At 37.7% G+C, this 18069-nt stretch overlaps 1 protein-coding gene across 1 annotated transcript in view; it reads right to left on the bottom strand.

Annotated features, from left to right (window-relative positions):
- Positions 1-6368: 6368 nt before the first annotated feature.
- WASL (WASP like actin nucleation promoting factor) overlaps positions 6369-18069 on the bottom strand; it is a 47938-nt gene continuing 36237 nt past the window's right edge. Inside the window, exons 6-11 of the mRNA XM_062491036.1 lie at positions 16372-16540; positions 13179-13221; positions 12664-12817; positions 8992-9506; positions 7856-7964; positions 6369-6456 (exon numbers count right to left, since the gene is read on the bottom strand). Coding sequence (XP_062347020.1) covers positions 6395-6456; positions 7856-7964; positions 8992-9506; positions 12664-12817; positions 13179-13221; positions 16372-16540 — 1052 coding nt within the window. The 3' untranslated portion in view covers positions 6369-6394. The remainder of the gene's footprint in view (positions 6457-7855; positions 7965-8991; positions 9507-12663; positions 12818-13178; positions 13222-16371; positions 16541-18069) is intronic.

The following is an 18069-nucleotide window of genomic DNA, read 5'->3' as shown; positions in this document are numbered from 1 at the left end:
TGGCAAAGAATGAACAAGACAGCAAATGTAGAGACAGCTTGACTTTTCTCTGTCTTTCAGAAGGCACTATCTAAGCAAAGAAGGAATATTTGAAGAATGGGCCAAAGGCTAAGAGGCTTAGTGCTGAAAATGGGCTTGGGGAAGGAAAGAAGCATATGGGGAAGAAGGAAGCACATAATCTAGTTTTGGTGCAAAGTAAGGAACTACAAAGATCTGTATGATTTCATACTGTAATGATTTCATATTGCATCACTCTTCTGGAGCATTTTAGGACTAACAGAAAGGCTGTTCTGACTGAAAATACAGAGGATGCAACTGACAACTTGATCTACCACTGTATTTGATTCCAGTTAGGAGGTTGAAATTACAGCCTTTCAGAAAACAAAGATACCTTGTGTCTACAAGTAACACTATGACAATTCACTTCTGCTTGGCAGAATACACAGGTCTCACCAAACCCTCCCCACTGCAGAGTACCTGAAGGTAACTCAGGTAAAACCTATCATCCGGGGCACAAAATACAAGGAAACTGCTCTGAGCTCATTCGCAATCCAGTTATCATCTCTAGACTGGACAGGCAGCTTGACTGAGGATGCATATCCTACACATAAAATGGTGGAATGATGATGAACAGCCTGATTGGTTGCTGCCCAAGGTGTACGTGGTTTCCTGAGGTTTGTAGCCAGGAAGTGAGCACACACAATGAACCAGGCAATGTGCCCAGTACCAAAGAAAGACTGCAGTATTTGTTTGTTTTCCATGCCAGTAGTGATCTATGTTGGGTTGATTCCTAGAAGAATGCTTCTAGGATTAGTCCTGTCCTTTAACCAGCTACCCACCTCTCACAGTGCTCATGACAGCAACCAGCACAGTGTTTACCCAACTGGCCATTTAGGATCATTTTCTTTTATCAACTTGGTACATAGGCAAGACCATTTTTTTTTCCCAAAGAGGAATCCACATCAGGACAACTTCTGTTCCCTTGAAATGTGTTCAACAACAGCTGTGTGCTGTAAGATGCTGAAGGTATTTGTGCTAACTGTATTTCTACCAGGAGGTTTAGGGGCACTGTTAGTGAAGACAAGAATGGTCAAAAATAGTAAGGGCTGAGATGTGATAACATCTGAGTTGTCCAGGCAGGACATTAGTGTAGTATGAGTCACAAGAATATCCCAGCTCCTGTAAGGCAAGCATAGATGATACTATAATATGAAAGGGATCTTTTAACATTTCAGAATGATTTCATACTCTTTCTTCTACCAGCTGCAGGCCTGAGCACTGTGAACACAACTGACAGCAGAGAGGCTTGCTCTCCATAAACTCCTACACTTCTTACCTGTGTCAGAGACAGCAAGTGAGTTTCAGTAACATATTCTCTAAAGATTAGCTACTAGAAGCAACTGAGGTGAAAAAGACTGGTACAAACTAGCAGATTTCTGCTTTAACCATGGGCCTTACACAGGAGATGAACCACAGAAAACATGTTAACTGTGTGTCTGCTTTTTCCATTTTGAATTTAAAAATAAAGCCAGATTCTCTGCTGACAGTTGGAGAGCTGTAACTTTGAATGACTACATTCTGAGGATTATATTTTCTCTTGATTATTAAATAAGCACTGCTTTCATCCAAAGGACTACTACTCTGTAGTATTATCCAGAACAGAAGGAGAACAGAAAATGCGCAAGCTTCCCAACAGTTTGTCAGTCCATGCTCCTTGTATGCTGAACAACTGCGAATGTCCCATCTACCAAAAAAAATCCATATCAGATGCTCCAGCAGTTCCCTGGTTTTTGGCATCAACATCCCAAAGAGCCAACTTCCAATTCTGTGTTCCTGCCAATGTCATTTAAACAAAATACTTTGTCTGACATATGATACAACCATTATCCTATTTCTTAAGCTTTAAACATCAGATTTCATTGTGTTCCCAAAGTGGTACATACAAAAATATAACGCTGGCAATAGCTGTTTTTTAAATTTTTTAAAACTTGCGCTCCCTCATCTAGTCCATAAGTAACAAATTTAGAATTCCTACTGCACAAGTAGCCAAACTCAAGATTATTAAGCTTCAGGGAGGAAAAAGCACGCACATGAAGTAACGGCTCAAGAATTTCACTCCAGAATAGACTCCAAAAACCCTTTAGAGCACAAGAAAAAAGGCCTTAAAGTATATTTGTTGATACGAAGAGATAAAGAAAAAACAAATAACCCCACAATAAAGGCAACATATCAAACTTCCCAATTTCAGCCACTATTTATAGATGAGCAAATCCTGCAGTTATTACCTAAAAGTATGTTAGAGAAAAATGTTAGTAACTGATAAATTACTAGTCTAATTCATTTTAGCAGGGCAAATTTGCCCATTTTACACGGGCAAATACTGTAAAATTCACTATAAAACACGATTTGTCAGCAAAACATCCCACTAACTATATTTGGGCAATGATTGTATTTCTCAACATGTATCTGAATTGTTTTCAAACAATCAATGTTTTATTTTTTTCAAGCATAATGTAGCAGACAAGCCATAGAAATTCAGCAATTAAAGAAAAGCAAGCCAAAAAGACTCCTTCACAACTGAATAAACATCTTCAAACTTTCAAAGACTGTCTTAGATCTTAGATGTGTCAGGCTAGAGTCACTGACACGTGGTTAAAACACAGATGTTAAACCTTCCCAGCTCACGTTCTAGCTCTTACTACTCCATCCTTTCCATCTTCTCACTCACAAGAAAATTCCAGGCAGTAAACAAATACATAGCAACAGAGTCTCTTTGGCAGTGCTAGAGGATAACACTGGTCCTTTGAGAGACAAAGGCTGAGTATCTTCTAAGCTTCCCTAAACCATTTTCACTTTTCTATAAATAAAGCTGCTTATCACTGTACTTAAGCTTCAGGAACTTTAATTAGACCAAGAATTCCTCTAATGATTAGATAACGGCTGTTGCAGTGGACTGCTAAGTCTAAAAAGCAATAGGATCATTCCTCCATTTTCCTCTTTACAAGAATCTTATTTGGGAAAGCAACCACTGTCAAATAAAAAACTTCTTTCAAAAGCGTATTTTAATCTTCTGCTTATGAAGTGGAAAGGAAATGATTATATACCTCAGCTCATCCTGCAGTTAATGATTCCAACTTCCTCACACTTAAGGCCTAGACATCAGATAAGTACTAACCTGGTGTACACTTTGTTTTGAGGTTAACAGTTTGAAATGCTGGACTCTTCAGATGCTTTAGGAGAGAGAAACAAACTTCTGAAGTATCCTGAACTCAAACTCTATAACATGCAGGACAAAGATTTGCATCTGTATAATCAAGGTTGAGTTAGAACATTCATTGACAAGAGTTAATTATTTAGAACTTCTTCTAGAATGTTTATTAATGATCCCATGTTTGTTTGACCTTGAAATGTTGCTGATTTACTGCACTTGCCTGCAGCAGTAGCTGTTTCCAAGGAAGCTGCTTAGCAGAGGTGAGATTTGCCAGGAGGACAGGGTGTCACATTCTTACTCATTGTGTTTACTCAACAGCACAATCCAACTTTCCAGAGACATGAAACTACTGTGATTTGACAGTGGCTCTTTACTGCTTTGTGAACTTGGCCAGGTGACCAAAGTCACTTTTAAAGTGTGTAATCAATTTACAGATCTATTTTAAAACCTGTGCCGCAATCAGCACTTAAAAACCACACAGTTTTACACTAGTTGGGTCAAATTAATTTTATTATGCTTCATGATGAATTGCCACCAGTGCAACATCCTATTCACTGTACATTTCAAAAATTCACATACTAAAAATTTCAGTTTGATAAATGGAAAACTGAATGATTGAGAAGTTCTTACGAATTTCATACGTACAAGTGGCTAGCTGATATTGTCTATGCACATAGAGTGTTGAGATACAAAAGCCTCATGCTAGTTTGTAAATTACTAAGGCTATCTGGACAGTCAATTAACCAGAATATATAAGAGGCCTTCATTACAATGTTTAGCAACAATGCACCAGTATCATGAAATGCTATCTTCTGCTCGGAGTGCAAGTGGCAAAGTGCTGAAGCATGCAGCTATGACTAATGTAACTGCCATTGCAGTCTGTGTGCCTGAAATTTATCATGAAGAAACACTACTTTAAAGTAAATAGTAACCTGGACACCACAGGTGTGAGTGTACTTTTTGTATGAAGAAATAGAAAACCCAAAAACTTTCTTTGGCCAGTATCTACAAATCAAAGTTTTATTCAGTAATGCAACTTCAGAGCTCCCAAAATCCAGAATAGAAATTTGATTCATGAACTGTGATGCTTAATTATTAACTATATTACAGAAATTCCAATTCTGGGAACATAACAGCTAAACATATCTAGCAAGTATCATGTTAAGAAAACCTCTAGGCCTCATCTGCTTAATTTTTAAATGCCCTATATGCAATAAAAATAAGAGTGCAGTGCCAGAAGTTATATGAAAGCCATACAAATATTTTCCTAATGCACAAGTTGTTAACTCCACTGCCATTAGCTACACCAGGCTGCACTTGCACTTGATACAAAGCTCAAGCCATTACAGCAGCAAAGCTAGCAGGAAATGTTTCCAGCAGTGGAAACCAATGAGAAAGTTACTGCAAGAAAGTGAGACCACTTGGCAATTTTTTTCTCAAGTTATGTGCTTAAATTACTCTTGGAAAGAAGTTAGCATCCTCTGAATAATTTAACTACCACCGTACCACTCCCACTACTTTTCAGCAACTTTCTTTTCTCCTCCTACGACTAAATTAATTTGCTAAAGACTAGGTTATAACTGGGTTAGAAATCCAAGCCGTATCATGCAGGTCCAGCCTGTCAAGATCAGGTCAACACTGGGTTTCAGTCAATACTTTTCCGATAACTTAAATTTCTTTTGATACCCTGACTACAGTCAAAGACCCAGGACACTGTATTTAACTACACTCCAAATGTAACTGACAACTAAACATTCTGTGTCAGATAATGTGGTTTTAAAAAGACTTGTAACCTGAAAATTACAGTAAGTACAGTAATTAATGTTGCAGATATTAAATACCCACGTAGCATAGGTTAGTATTTCATAATAGGCAGATGTGCCAATGTTTACTGCACTACAAAGTACAATGCATATAAATGTGCAAGCTGTGAAATCAAAATCCCATTTTCTGCCTACCTATTCAAATATTGATCTTCATCATAACCCTTGGTCTTAAAGCGAACATACGAAGACAAAGTACTGCCATAAAGTTCAGTACTTATTCAAAGTGTATAATTCTGAGTTAATGACCTTCCAACCTACAAGGATGTAGGATTGGTGTTTCAGCATCTGTTGTGTACCATAAAGCAAAGACTGCAAAGTAATACCACTTGTGTTTATTAGTACACCAATGTCCTACAGATTTTAAAAAGTAATTAAATGGTATTGAAGCAAGCCTTAAATGCAGCCCTTCAGCCTAAAAACCACAGAAAATACAGCCCCCAGTAATTTAGACATCTTCATTCTGAGAGTAAGAGCAGGGAAGAAAAAAACCAACCAACCAAAAAGAAACAAACAAAAAACCCCACCCAAAACAACAAAAACCCACAACCAACCAAAACCCCACCCCCCAAAAATCCCCCAGAAACCCTCCCCAAAACCCCAAACCAAAACAAACTGACCAGAAATTGAACTTGTCTGCATCAAACTTGCCATTACCACTATGACAATATAGAGCCACCCTGTTTAACTTCAGATAGAAGTCCCCAATTGAAGAATTTAATTACTACTGCTGTTTAATAGCAGTCAGTACTATAGTTAGGGCAAGGTAATTTTAACAACTAGCTGTGCATTTCTGTAGTGCTTTTGTGTTATGTAAAGCATACTGTTAAGATTTGAACTGCAATGTTTTGATGTATTTGAAACCATGCAATAGTATAAACCAGCCTCAACATTCATATAGCATTGCATTTGAAATCAAGGGGCTAAATAAACTAAGAGCTGCATCATTTAAAGAACATAGTGCTATACTAGGCTTTAATAAGAAAATTTAGATACAGAAAAAGTAGGGTATGAAAATAGTGTTTTCCTTCTTGCATTATAACTAAATTACATTAAGGTTTTTGTCAGTCTCACATATTACATTTAAACTCCCTTAATGATGGAATGGAAAGTATTCACATGTACATGATCATCCAGGTGTAAACTTGCACACATTAATAGGGAGTAGCTTTGTAGAGGATTATGACAAACCTTTACAGATTAAATGAGGTATTGCACAGATTAATAAAAAAGCAAAAGGCAACAAAAATATACAGCAAATTGGTAGAACATTTACATGATAATTTTACAGAATCCTTAGACAGAAAGCAGTGTTTAGTATATCATTCACCTTAAAAAAAATATATATAATAATATTTGATCAATCATCCCATTCGTCATCATCCTCAAAGTCTTCTTCATCGTCTTCATCCTCATCTTCATCTGTAAGATAGGAAAAGCATGCACAGAATTAACATGATAAAAGTATTACTGATTTCTATCACAATTTCCTGAAAAGAAAATTATCAGTTCAAGGTCATCATGGCAATACATTTAGTAAAACTCTCTTAAGATTGCTACGTGTGACATCCAGTTCAGATAGTTACAAGCTGGAAGCTAAATCTAATTTGTTTATTTTCTCACTCTTTTCCTCACATAGGAAAAACATGTTTTGTACTAGAGAAAAAGAATCAGAAGCTCTTGTTTAACAGTTACTACTTATTACTCTTTCTTAAAGAGTATGCAAGTTGCCAGCTTGTTCCAGGGTGTTAAACTTCAGAAACAGACTAATTTCTGGAATGTAAGAACTGCTTCCCCAGGTTTACTATATAATGGAACTTGTTTACTTTACGAGCAGATAAAAAAAGCAGCCTCCCAAAAAAGGTCTGGTGAGCTAAATGCCATAGTGCATACTGGAATATTCAAAGCTGTGTAATGAACATCAACTTCAAAGTCAATTCTTGTTGACTTTATTCAGCCTTCCACTTATTTTATATGCATCATACTTAAAAAAATGTAGTCTGTTAAAATTAGACTACTTATTTTGTTGGACAAGAGCATTTTCTACCCATAGGAAAACACTGCATTTAGCTTCCTTTGGGTATTTAATTTATATTAAGTACCAAAATTGGCAATTACTACATAGGGCAGCATATCAACAAACCATACTGCACTTGGTCAGATGCTCTGCACACTGCATAACCAGTTCTGATATCAAAGCAAGCTCTAGAAATTTATCAAAGCCTAAATAGAACAGATGCAACCAAACAGCTGCATTGCAGCTACTGAACTACATTTATTACAAGCTGGTATTTGAGAAATGCAAATCCTCTGGCAGCCCTGATTTTTTTCCCAGCACTTAAGCATGGAAAGTTGATTCAGTCCTGGTAGAAGCCTAGTCAACTAACACTTGAGTATCTGTTCCTTATCCAGGAGGTGGCAGCCAAAGCCCACCTGGAGCCACAGCACAGGACCTGAATACTGGCAAGAGATTTAGCGTCAACAAACAGACAGCATCAAAAACTTTCTTTCAAGTTATTTTGACAACTTATTTCATCAGACAGCTAGTAAATAAAAACAAGCCAGTTGCAACAACAACAACAAAAAAAGTCTTTTTAAGGATATTAACCTTCTTAGTAACTCAGTTGAGGATTACTGCAAATTGTTACACCCCAGTAATTCAAAGCAGCATCAAGGAACTCTTCAGCCCATAGCCAGGGCACTGCCAAGAGCATTTTGCCCTGAAATCCATGCTTTTCTTCAGGAGTATTTTAAAATAAATAGAAGTGTTAACTCTTGAAAACCTAACACCATGAGATCAGAAAAATTCCATCAGACTCACCTGAAGAATGAATGGCTTTGCTCCTTTTCTGCATAACTTCCATTAGCGCACCCACAATTCCTGAGGTGGGTGCAGGTGTAGGCGGTGCACTCTCCTGACCATCAGATACCTCAGAAAAAAATGTTACAAGAGAAAGAAGCAATTAGCAAAACAGAACTTCTGCATTTGAGACAAACTTCTTTGTATGATTAATGAGTTTATTTTCCACGAGAAGAAAGTGTGGAAGAGCTTGTTCCTTTAGCTCAAACTGCAAAATCTTTCTTGATAAAGTAAACTTTTTTACCATGTAACAGAACTGTAGTTAGCCATACCAAAGCATAAATATTTCAGCTCTGATGAAATGAGCACTCATCTAAGGGGAAGCTTCTTCATATGACTGTACAGGCATGACTTGTGTGGCTGCATAATCATTATTTAGCTTTGGTATATACCACAAAATATTTTTCATTGTTTGGGTTTGTAAACTGAGACTGCTTTGGGCGGATAATCCCTTCAGCAGAAGCCTTGAGTGCAGAGGAGTGGCAAAAAATAAGTACCAACACGCAAAATAGTTTTTAAGAAATTACTTTTAAGATAATCAGTGGTATCAGTGAGAAACAGTAATAGCCTGTGCTGCAGCAGGGACAGCTATGGCATCTCTTATGGTAGCACTTGTTGAAACACACGACAAGCAACCACCTTCTTACAAGCCTCAGTATTTGCAGAGCACAGGTCCATACTGAGATGAAAACAGACACAAACTAATAAATCTAGTGTTTGCCTTCCGCTACCACTAGCCTTCCGCTACTCCTGAACTCATCCCCTGCAGTTTAGCTTATTTCGCTCATTAGTGAAAAAAGCAGCAACCTTTCATAATTCTTGTAAAAGTTCTGTACAGCCACGATACTATGGAATCATCACTGTAAGATTTACGGATTTTACTCAAAAATGAGCAATGAGTTTGAAAGGGTAATTTCATGCACCAGGACTCATCTGTCGCAAATGTGTTCTTTGCATTTTCTCAGTACTACTGTTTAGTCACTGATTCAGAAACTCTAAAACATACAATCCGGCCCCCAAAGCAGAGCCTCATTTTGCTGTTCACACTGCATTTGCAAGTCCCAAGGGAACGTGGATGAGAAACAGCTCTTACTCACAGATTTCAACTGTATACCCTGTCGTATCTGGTCTAGCAGTGCATCTCTTCCTGAGCAGGACACTGGTCGACTGTTCTGTTCTACCTTCTTTAACTGAGCTCCTTCTCTGATTTGATCCAAGAGCGCTGCTTTGTTTCCCGCAGGAACTGGAAGCTGGTGATCAGCCTCTGAAGGAAGGCCTGGCGGTGGAGGAGGACCAGGAGGGGGCGGAGGAGGCGGGGGAGGTGGAGGAACAGAAGACCCGCTTGCTGGTGGCGGTGGGGGCGGAGGAGGGCCGGATGGTGCAGATGAGGAATGCACTGGCGGTGGTGGAGGATACATCCGGTTGGGAGGAGGCGGGGGCACTGCTGCACCAGGTCTAGATGGAGGTGGGGGTGGAGGTGCTGCTGTGGGAGCTCTGGAAGGAGGTGGAGGTGGGACCCCTCGGCCCCTAGCAGGGGGAGGAGGAGGGCCCGAGCTATGGGGAGGGGGAGGTGGAGGGGGTCCTCCTCTGCACGGTGGTGGTGGAGGTGGAGCTGAAATCAAACAAAACAACTTTGAATTACCTGCTACTCAATACCCCTAAGTCTTACAGAAATGAGCAGAAAAAGAACACAGGCTGTGCTGTGCCTTGCCTTTTGCAAGGATCTCTGTGCCTGCGAAAATTTTACCAATTCTGGATTAAACTGAATGCAGCTGATTATAAGCTACACCTATAGGGCAAACCAAGCTAAACATAGCCTGTCAGGTGTGTATTTTGTAAACATCAACCACCGCATGAAGCAGGTGCAATACATAGAATGACTGATAAAATCAGAAAAATCATGTAAAATTTTGAGCAAGGAAAATAATAATAATAATAATAATAATAATAATAATAATAATAATAATAATAATAATAATAATAATTTTTGAACTAGGACAGAAAAAAGAGGAAAATTTTTCTGAAAATACACATAAAGTGAAAAAGAATTTCCACTTTCTAATCTATCCATTATTCTATTAGGTAATTATTGAAGCAAGCACTTTTTGAAACAGAATCCTCTAGTAACATTCCCACCCCCCCCTCCCCCAGGCATTCTAATGCAGCATAAAGCATAAGCTGACTCTTAGTCTCTTTTACTGAAAATTACTTCCAACAATATCTTTATGCCAGTGGCTGTCAAAAGGAAACAACTTCGGGGCTACACACAGGATCGTTTCTCTCTGAAGTGGCCTTGAAATGTACTTGCTTTGCTAATGGCATTTTAAATAGCACTGTTTCATTTCCTCTTCCATTAGGCATCTAATGGCTCACGGTACTTTAGGTTGTGTGGTTGCTGAATGTAACTACTTAATAATCCAGGTACTATCATGTAACTAAGAAAATTCAAGATTGATTTTACATGCCTTTATAACAAAAAGGGTATTACACTCAAGAAGTTACTTCTTTACCTCTTCTATTATCCCCTTTGCATTACTTGCAAAGAAAGCAGGCTGGCTGCATTAGCATAGAGAAGTGAACTTCCATAAAAATGGGATTTTGGGGAAGCAGGAGTCACTAGTACCTCAATGCCTCCTTCCCTGCTCTGCTTTAGAAAAAAAGATGTCACTGTTGAAATAATGTATTATGTTGTTAAGTTTCACGACCTGCTGTTTTTTTCCTACCCCTTCACAAGAACAATACAGAGAGATTTGCCTCTGAAATGCCATGTATTTTCCAAGAGACATACTGCCAACATTCTTGATTTTAGAAATTTCAGGTTTTGGCCGATGTGGCTATAGTTCCGTTCACGGCCACTGGAGGGCGGTATCACCAAGTGTAACAGCCCGCCAAGCACTACAGACGGGTTTTTGCAACACTGGGGAGATACTCGGCCGTGGTCGTGGCTCCAGAGCCTGTGCTGTCCCTACACTTCGTACACAAGTTAGGTTCTCCTGTGGGGATATGGTTTATTCACATTATAACTAGAGAGACAGGCCACATCCAATGTGTGGAAACAGCATTCTGCCTGTCTGCAGTCAGCTGAAGTGAAATGAGAGAGGAGCAGCAAGGAAAGAGCACCATTAACTCATCCTCCCTCCCTTCTCCCTCTAACAGATGGTACAAGCAAAGCACTAAAATAATGTTGGGTTTTTTTTACAAATGCACACTGATCTGTACACTGCTATTAACAATAAAGTTTGCATAATTGTCTATAGATGGTACTGTCACCAAAAAAACAACGACCAGTACCAAAGCTGGCACAGGGCAAGGAAAATAGGAAAATATTTTCCATCTCAGCAGAATGGCTCGTCCACAACTCTCTAGTCAGCATACTAGCAGGGTGAATATGTAAGCACAGAAATTCTTGCAATAAACACAGAAAAACGTTTTTCAGTTGAGAAAGAACACTTCAAACAGCAGTCAAGCCCATACATCAAATAATGCAATCGTGGATAAACCCACTGAAGTACTGGAATATTTTATCTACCTCTATCAAAAAGCACAGAGGTAGATTATCATCATGCATATCACAGATGAGGCAGTTTTTCTTTTAAGTGCATACATGCAAATGGTCATAATGTGAAGTTAACACACATGAAATAGAAAAACAGGCATTTAAAAATATTTTAAGCTAGTCATAAGACTCCAAGCCAAGTCTCCTCAATCTAGTTTTAAAGTAGCAACCTGGGATCAACAACCCTGCAAACATTAAAACAGAGTTAAGATTCTACAGAGAAGCTGACAGATTTCTTACTGAGAAAAAAATTCGTAATTAGGAGTTTTGCTTGCAATTTAACTAAGAAGTTTGAACATATTTTTTAGCATTGGATTCAGACAGGAGCAGACTCAAGTATCATCTAGGAAAGAAATCACACAATAGCATGAATACTTTGAAGCATATGTTTAGATGCCAGCTCAAGTACATACCACTCCACCGCGGGGGACCTAAGGAATAAATGTAACAAGTCACTGTACCCTGATTCTGTATCTCTTCAGTATTTCACTGCTTTCAAACTGCTATAATTTCACTTTAGTTTTTTTTTTTTTGTCTTGAGAAGAGCTCCAAGCAAATTTTTGAAAGTTTGACATCGACAGTGCAATTTTAAACTGACTTGCTATCTTCCACTAGATAATGCATCAGCTGAGGTCCCATTCAAAGGTTAGGCAGGCAACAGCTTATTTGAGAATTTTTTTGCAGCACAAGCATGCTCAAAACTAGTATTTTCAATTTCAGATTAGAAAAACACTAACTTTAAAAAAATAGAAAAATTGCAGGTCTGTAGCTGTTGCAAGGCTCTCAGAGTGCTGCCAGGGTAAACAGGCAGCATACATACCTGCCAGCCATCTACTACCACTACAGCTGACAAAGCATTATGGCTTCCAACATTTTCATTTATTTATAAGATTGAGGTTATAAATAAATATTTAACGCGCAGAGTCTGAAAAATCTGTATCAAACATACTGCGTAGCTTTGCATTCAGACTAAGTGCTCCTGGAAATTACTTAATTGGCAAAAATATCCTTATTCCTCAGGGACAAGTACTCTCATCATGGGTCATGTCTTTATGCTTTAACATAGTGTATAGTGTATGGAAACATGATCCAGTGCAACTGCAGTTGCCCAGAGAAGAGAATCAAAAACTGCTCACCATCAACAGTTTCTACTCTAATCCTTAAGGCAAAAAATACCCTGGTAATTTTTATGTAGAAATAAAAGGAATCCCACCTTGTCTGCGCAGTTCATTTTTTACAGCTTCCACACCTCCTGTTTTTTCAATGAAATCATATATGACCTTTGAAGTTTCTTTGTCTTTTAGCTGAGCTTCTGAAATTCCACACAGATCAAACAGATTTTTCAGTTCTGGGTCTAAGTTGTTCACCTGCAAGTCAGATACATTAGTTTTAAGTAGCTTGGAATGTGGAGATATTTTTAAAATATCATTTGTATTAGGGGAAAACAATATCCACAATCTTAGAGTTAAAAGGAACAGCAAGGTTAAGAACAAGTCAGAAAGTACTACTTTAGGAGGGCTAAGTACCCTGCATGTAAAACTGAAGGTTTTGAATCTTCTCCCCCCTCAGCCCCCTGGCTTATTCCCTTCTACTCTAACATCTCTCTGTTTACATCACATTATAAAATCCCAATTTATAACTATTTAATTGTACAGTTAACTTTTTCTTTAATGCAAAGGGTCTCTAAAATTTAAATCATTGTCTTCAGTAACTTATTAAATTACTTACATCAAAACCTGTGTTTGGATCCCAACCAACATGTCCAATATGCCTAAAAAAGCAGAAAAGTCCATTTAATCAGCATACAACTGAAGATGACTACCAGCTTCTAAGCAATTCTTATTCCTCAGCTCCCCACTTGAGAACGGAATAGTGAAACTTCTTGTCTTTTTGTCTCATGTCCCAAAGACCAAGTAGAGAATTTCTCCCCTTAGGTTACAATCCGTGGCAGAACATGAAGGCTTCATGCCACCCTGTGGTGCATATGGATAATGATGGAAGGACTTCACAGAGATCAAGGAGAAGTTCAGCCTTTACATATCAAATGGACTTTGAGCTACTGCCAAACTTTTCAGTGCCATGCAACTGGAAAACATCCTCCTCCTCCCTGTTACCACTGTGGATTCTCCTATCAGCCCTTTCCCATTCACATCTTTCAAAGATAAGTCAGTACTGTTTTCAGCTGCCATCTTCCTGAGCTTCTAGTAGCCATTTCATGTGGCTATTAAAGTATTATTTTATGTGGAGCTATAACCAATCAGAACAAAGATGAGTTTTGTGTCCCTCCAAGCTACTTCATGATACTGTTATTGGATAAGGAGAAGAGCACCATAATGTTACCAGGACTCCATGGTTTGTGATTCTTTTCACATATGGTGACTTTAAGAAGCATGATACAGTTTTCAGGAAGTTCAACTCAGAGTTATAAAAAATAACAGGTGAGCTGTTAGTAGCCAATGTTGTCTAGGCTAAGCTTGCTAAATTACAAAGACTATTTGGCTGCTGTTAAACAGTGTCTTGCACAACAGACCTTGTATTCTTGCTTGGGTCTGTTTTCATCAACAGCACAACATAAAATACTGAAGTACAATGATCAGTTTTGGTTTTGGTGTAACTATGACTGGTTAACTACTTATTTTAAGAAGCAAGAAGAGTCAAAGGTCTGGTTTAAAGTGACATTATGCCATAAAAAAGGAAAACCAATAAAGTCCCTGTTTTGCATAATTTAAATGCCTTTGACTACCAAAATATGGGATGATTTGTTGATTCCAGAATTATGAATGCTAAGCTACAGCCTGCTTCACATAAATTAGACAAGCATTTCCTAACAGGGTCTCACAGCTGATCACAATGCATTAACCTGGAATATACAAATTGACATTAGTTTACCACTAATAAAATCTTACCCAAATATTTGTGCACATTGGTGCATTTTGTGCACATCTGTGTGACTTGGGATGCTCTTTTAAGAGGTTGTGAGCATACAACTCAGAACTTAGTGCACTTAACTGACACTAAAGTTTTATATGCCATAGTTTTAGCATTATTTTTCATTTATTTTTCATCCTTCACAGTAATATAAATTACTTGCACATACTGACTGTAACACATGTTTTTCAGATCTTTTCAATGCAAATACATACTTATCAGGTAACCCCAAGCTTTCTGTGACTTGGAAGAATGTATATAGTAATAAGTTACTTTCATGTTGAATACAGATTGTTGTTTTTTTTCTCAAAACACTGAAACTCCACATCTAACAGAAGGCATTTAAAAATTTTATCTACTGATTGCAACTTTAATCTGGCATAAATAGCGACCGTGCTGGTCTTCACAAATATCACAGCACAAGCAATTCTGGTTATCCTACTGGCTTATTTGCCTAACAATACCAAATACCAGTTTCCATATGTTTGTACAAAACCAGCAATTAAAATAACTTACAAAGAGTAAGATGACACATAGTTGATGCACTCTACAGGAAACTTATACAGACCTTAAAGCCAAAAACACTTCCAACAGACTTCTTTTGTAAAGGTTCACATTTACAATTAATGGAATGTCTCTTTTGTTTGAAGGTCATTAAATATTTTATCACCTTACTCTCAGCTTCTCTAGGTCACAATCTGATAGACACCATAAACCAAGTCTCAAAGCAATTTTGTATCTATGCTGCTGCACAACCCCTTCCACCAACTCTGAACAGAGGTCTGACAGGGTAATGCAAATTTTGTCTGCATATGCTCAAGTCTGCATTGGTACAGTCACAACTGTGACCAGCTACCAAGCATCCTTCATTTTTGTTTCCCTCTTCCTTCTTTTCTGTATTTTTCCATTCAAGTGACACTTACAGAGCAGCACTTCACTGATACTCAGATCAGTAAGAACAAGTTTGATGCCTGAGTTTTCTAAGCGGAGTCTGCTTAGGGAAGTGTTTTAGCTCACCTTTTTTATGTTCCATCCACTATCACATTCCACAGAGCACCGTCTCAAAACACTGTGCAGTAATGTTACTGTAACTAGTAATGTCAACATTACTTTAATGGAATTTTATTCTGGGAAAACACACAAGTGTAATGATGGAACACACCAGTTCAAAAGAATAAGACATTCACTTGGCATGTAAACATCACACTGGTTTTCTCATGCTTCACAGAAACTGATTTCTCCTGTAACTAACTCAAGTTCTTTAAGTTCTTGTTGCTTCAGCAAATAAAATACATTTATTTTAAAAGGCAGAAGATTATTGCATCAATTAATGTTCAGGAAAGCAACAGTTAATTAACTGTAAAGTGACCAAAAGCAAGTTTCATGAAAATGAAGCTTAAAGTGGTACATTGCAACTACTCCAAAAGATTAAAGATGGTAAGAAATGACAATACTAAAAATTCATGAAGTATGCTGTACTTTCATCACAAGATACACATCCTAGCCTACACATCAGAAAAAGTTTGTAAACAGAAGGGCAAAGATGAAATTATGGCAAGTAATTTCTGCAGCTATGACAAGTCAGGACCCAAATATGTATTTCACATGACAGTGCACAGCTGAATATGCGCAGGTGTAGGAATCATGGTGTTAAAGAGTTGACCATTGAGGATGAATATGAGTCTCCAACTTCAATAAGGCAGCTCTATGCAGCAAAAACATTTTCTAAGCTGATTTTGGATTGCAAGTTACTTTTTGCTTACAGCTGCAGGAAAATCCTCATCTGTGTATAAGCTAACCTTCTTTTAAACCACACAGCATTCCACCTAGTATTTACTAAGTTCAAGTTACACAAATTCAAGTGTAACTGACACAAAAAAAAAAAAAAAATCAGAAAAGCAAAATGCCAATATCCCATCAACCCAATTTCCCCCCCCAACCAACAAAACTCCCACCCATCCAAAACCAAACTCAAACTCAAGAACATACTTACTGGAAATTAGATGGAGTTCCAATATCTGCCTTTGTCAATCTTCTCTTCTTAGTTTTTCCTTTCTTCTTCTCTTTGGTATATGAAATATTGTTGACTTGTGGAGTATAAAATCTGTTAGTTGTAATTTCTGGGTTTTTGATATCAACAGTTGCCATTGGTAGATTTGGGCCTATGAAAGTAAATAAAGTATAGGATTTTTACTACTGTGTTTCACCAATGCCTTGTTCAATCCACAAACTGTGGGAGTTGTTTTTGAGTTGTAGAATACTTGTAACTCTAGCTGTAGCTTTACACGCCACATGCATCCAAATGGGTTCTGGATGTCAGATGCATAAACTAAGATATTTCATGAAAAAAAATATGTTGCTAGAGCAGAGCAACAGGAATATTTTTTGAACTATAGCTTGTTTTTTGCCATGTGCACAGAACACATGGAATGATGAGACACACTAAGTAAAATACAACATAGCTACAATCCTAGGTAAGATAAAAGATGTGACTTTCATAAACAGTTAGACCCAAAGAGCCAGCAGGCCGTTACCTGGGCAGCACACTAAACTGATCTTTCAGGAGACAGAACTTCATTTAGTAAGCCCCCCACAGGAATGCCTTCTGCCATCACACACAGAACCTGAACATCACAACAGCTTCAGAAGGCTGCTCTGGACACACTACTGTCTTCAAATACAGGACAATATCTACGGAATTACTCAGGATTTCTTATGTCTTACTCTTTTGACAGGTTTTCTAAACAGTGAAGTTCCAGATGAGAAACACCTTGCAGAGACAGTAAAAAGAGACCTAGAAATATAATTTGTAATTTGTGTATTTCATTTATTTTCTCAAACTTTGTTCTTAATTATAAATAATTCTGAATTATTATTCTAGGTATTTAAAATGCATCTGAGTTATACTCTTGTCAATTTTAGCATTTTAATATTATGTTACTTGTGTAATACTAGCAAATGAACATAGCACATGTTCCGCTCAGGTTTTTTAATTTTGAGAGAAAATAACTCTTGACATAAGCAAGTGATAGCAGTATTTAAATACTGAGGCAATTTATGCATTTATCATACACATATATATGTATACATACACATATACACAGGTGTATTTTTAAAGAGACCTACACAAAAGGTAAGTAATTTCAGTTTCGGAAGAATGAGATTAAGCAGGTCATTTAAAACCAGTTTGGCTAGAAATAGTTTGAAAACACTCCCTACTTCCCCGTGAGTTAGGACCCAATGGCTAGCAAATCAACTGAAGAAAGACACAGTCTTACTGGACATATGATGAAAAAAAGTCTAATTAGACTTTGATAAATCTGAACCTTGTTCTGACACTATTTTTTCATAACTGCATTCAGAAAGAACCAACAAGCCTTATGTTCACAGTCCAATATAAAAATCAGAAAGGACAAGCAGACAACACAACAGATAACACAGCTGACACTTGCAGTTAAAACACCTCAGTGGGAAGTACCCAGTACTGGTCAGGACAAGGAACAAGAACAGAAACATCACACGGGGCTAGACAAAACTCATATAAAACATACGACAACTCCAACACTCCTGTAGGAATCTTAAAGTACAAGATTAAAAACTGCATTCAAGCCGCATGAAAAAATCTAAAATGTTTTCTGCTAAGCAGAAATGCTTTTATCTAGAAATGATTTCATCTAGACAACTGTCCTTT

The sequence above is a fragment of the Cinclus cinclus genome, chromosome 4 (genome assembly GCF_963662255.1).
Source record: "Cinclus cinclus chromosome 4, bCinCin1.1, whole genome shotgun sequence".
NCBI classification, from domain to species: Eukaryota; Metazoa; Chordata; class Aves; order Passeriformes; family Cinclidae; genus Cinclus; species Cinclus cinclus.
Note: the sequence above shows the minus strand (reverse complement) of the source record. Positions and strands in the feature narration are given on the sequence as shown.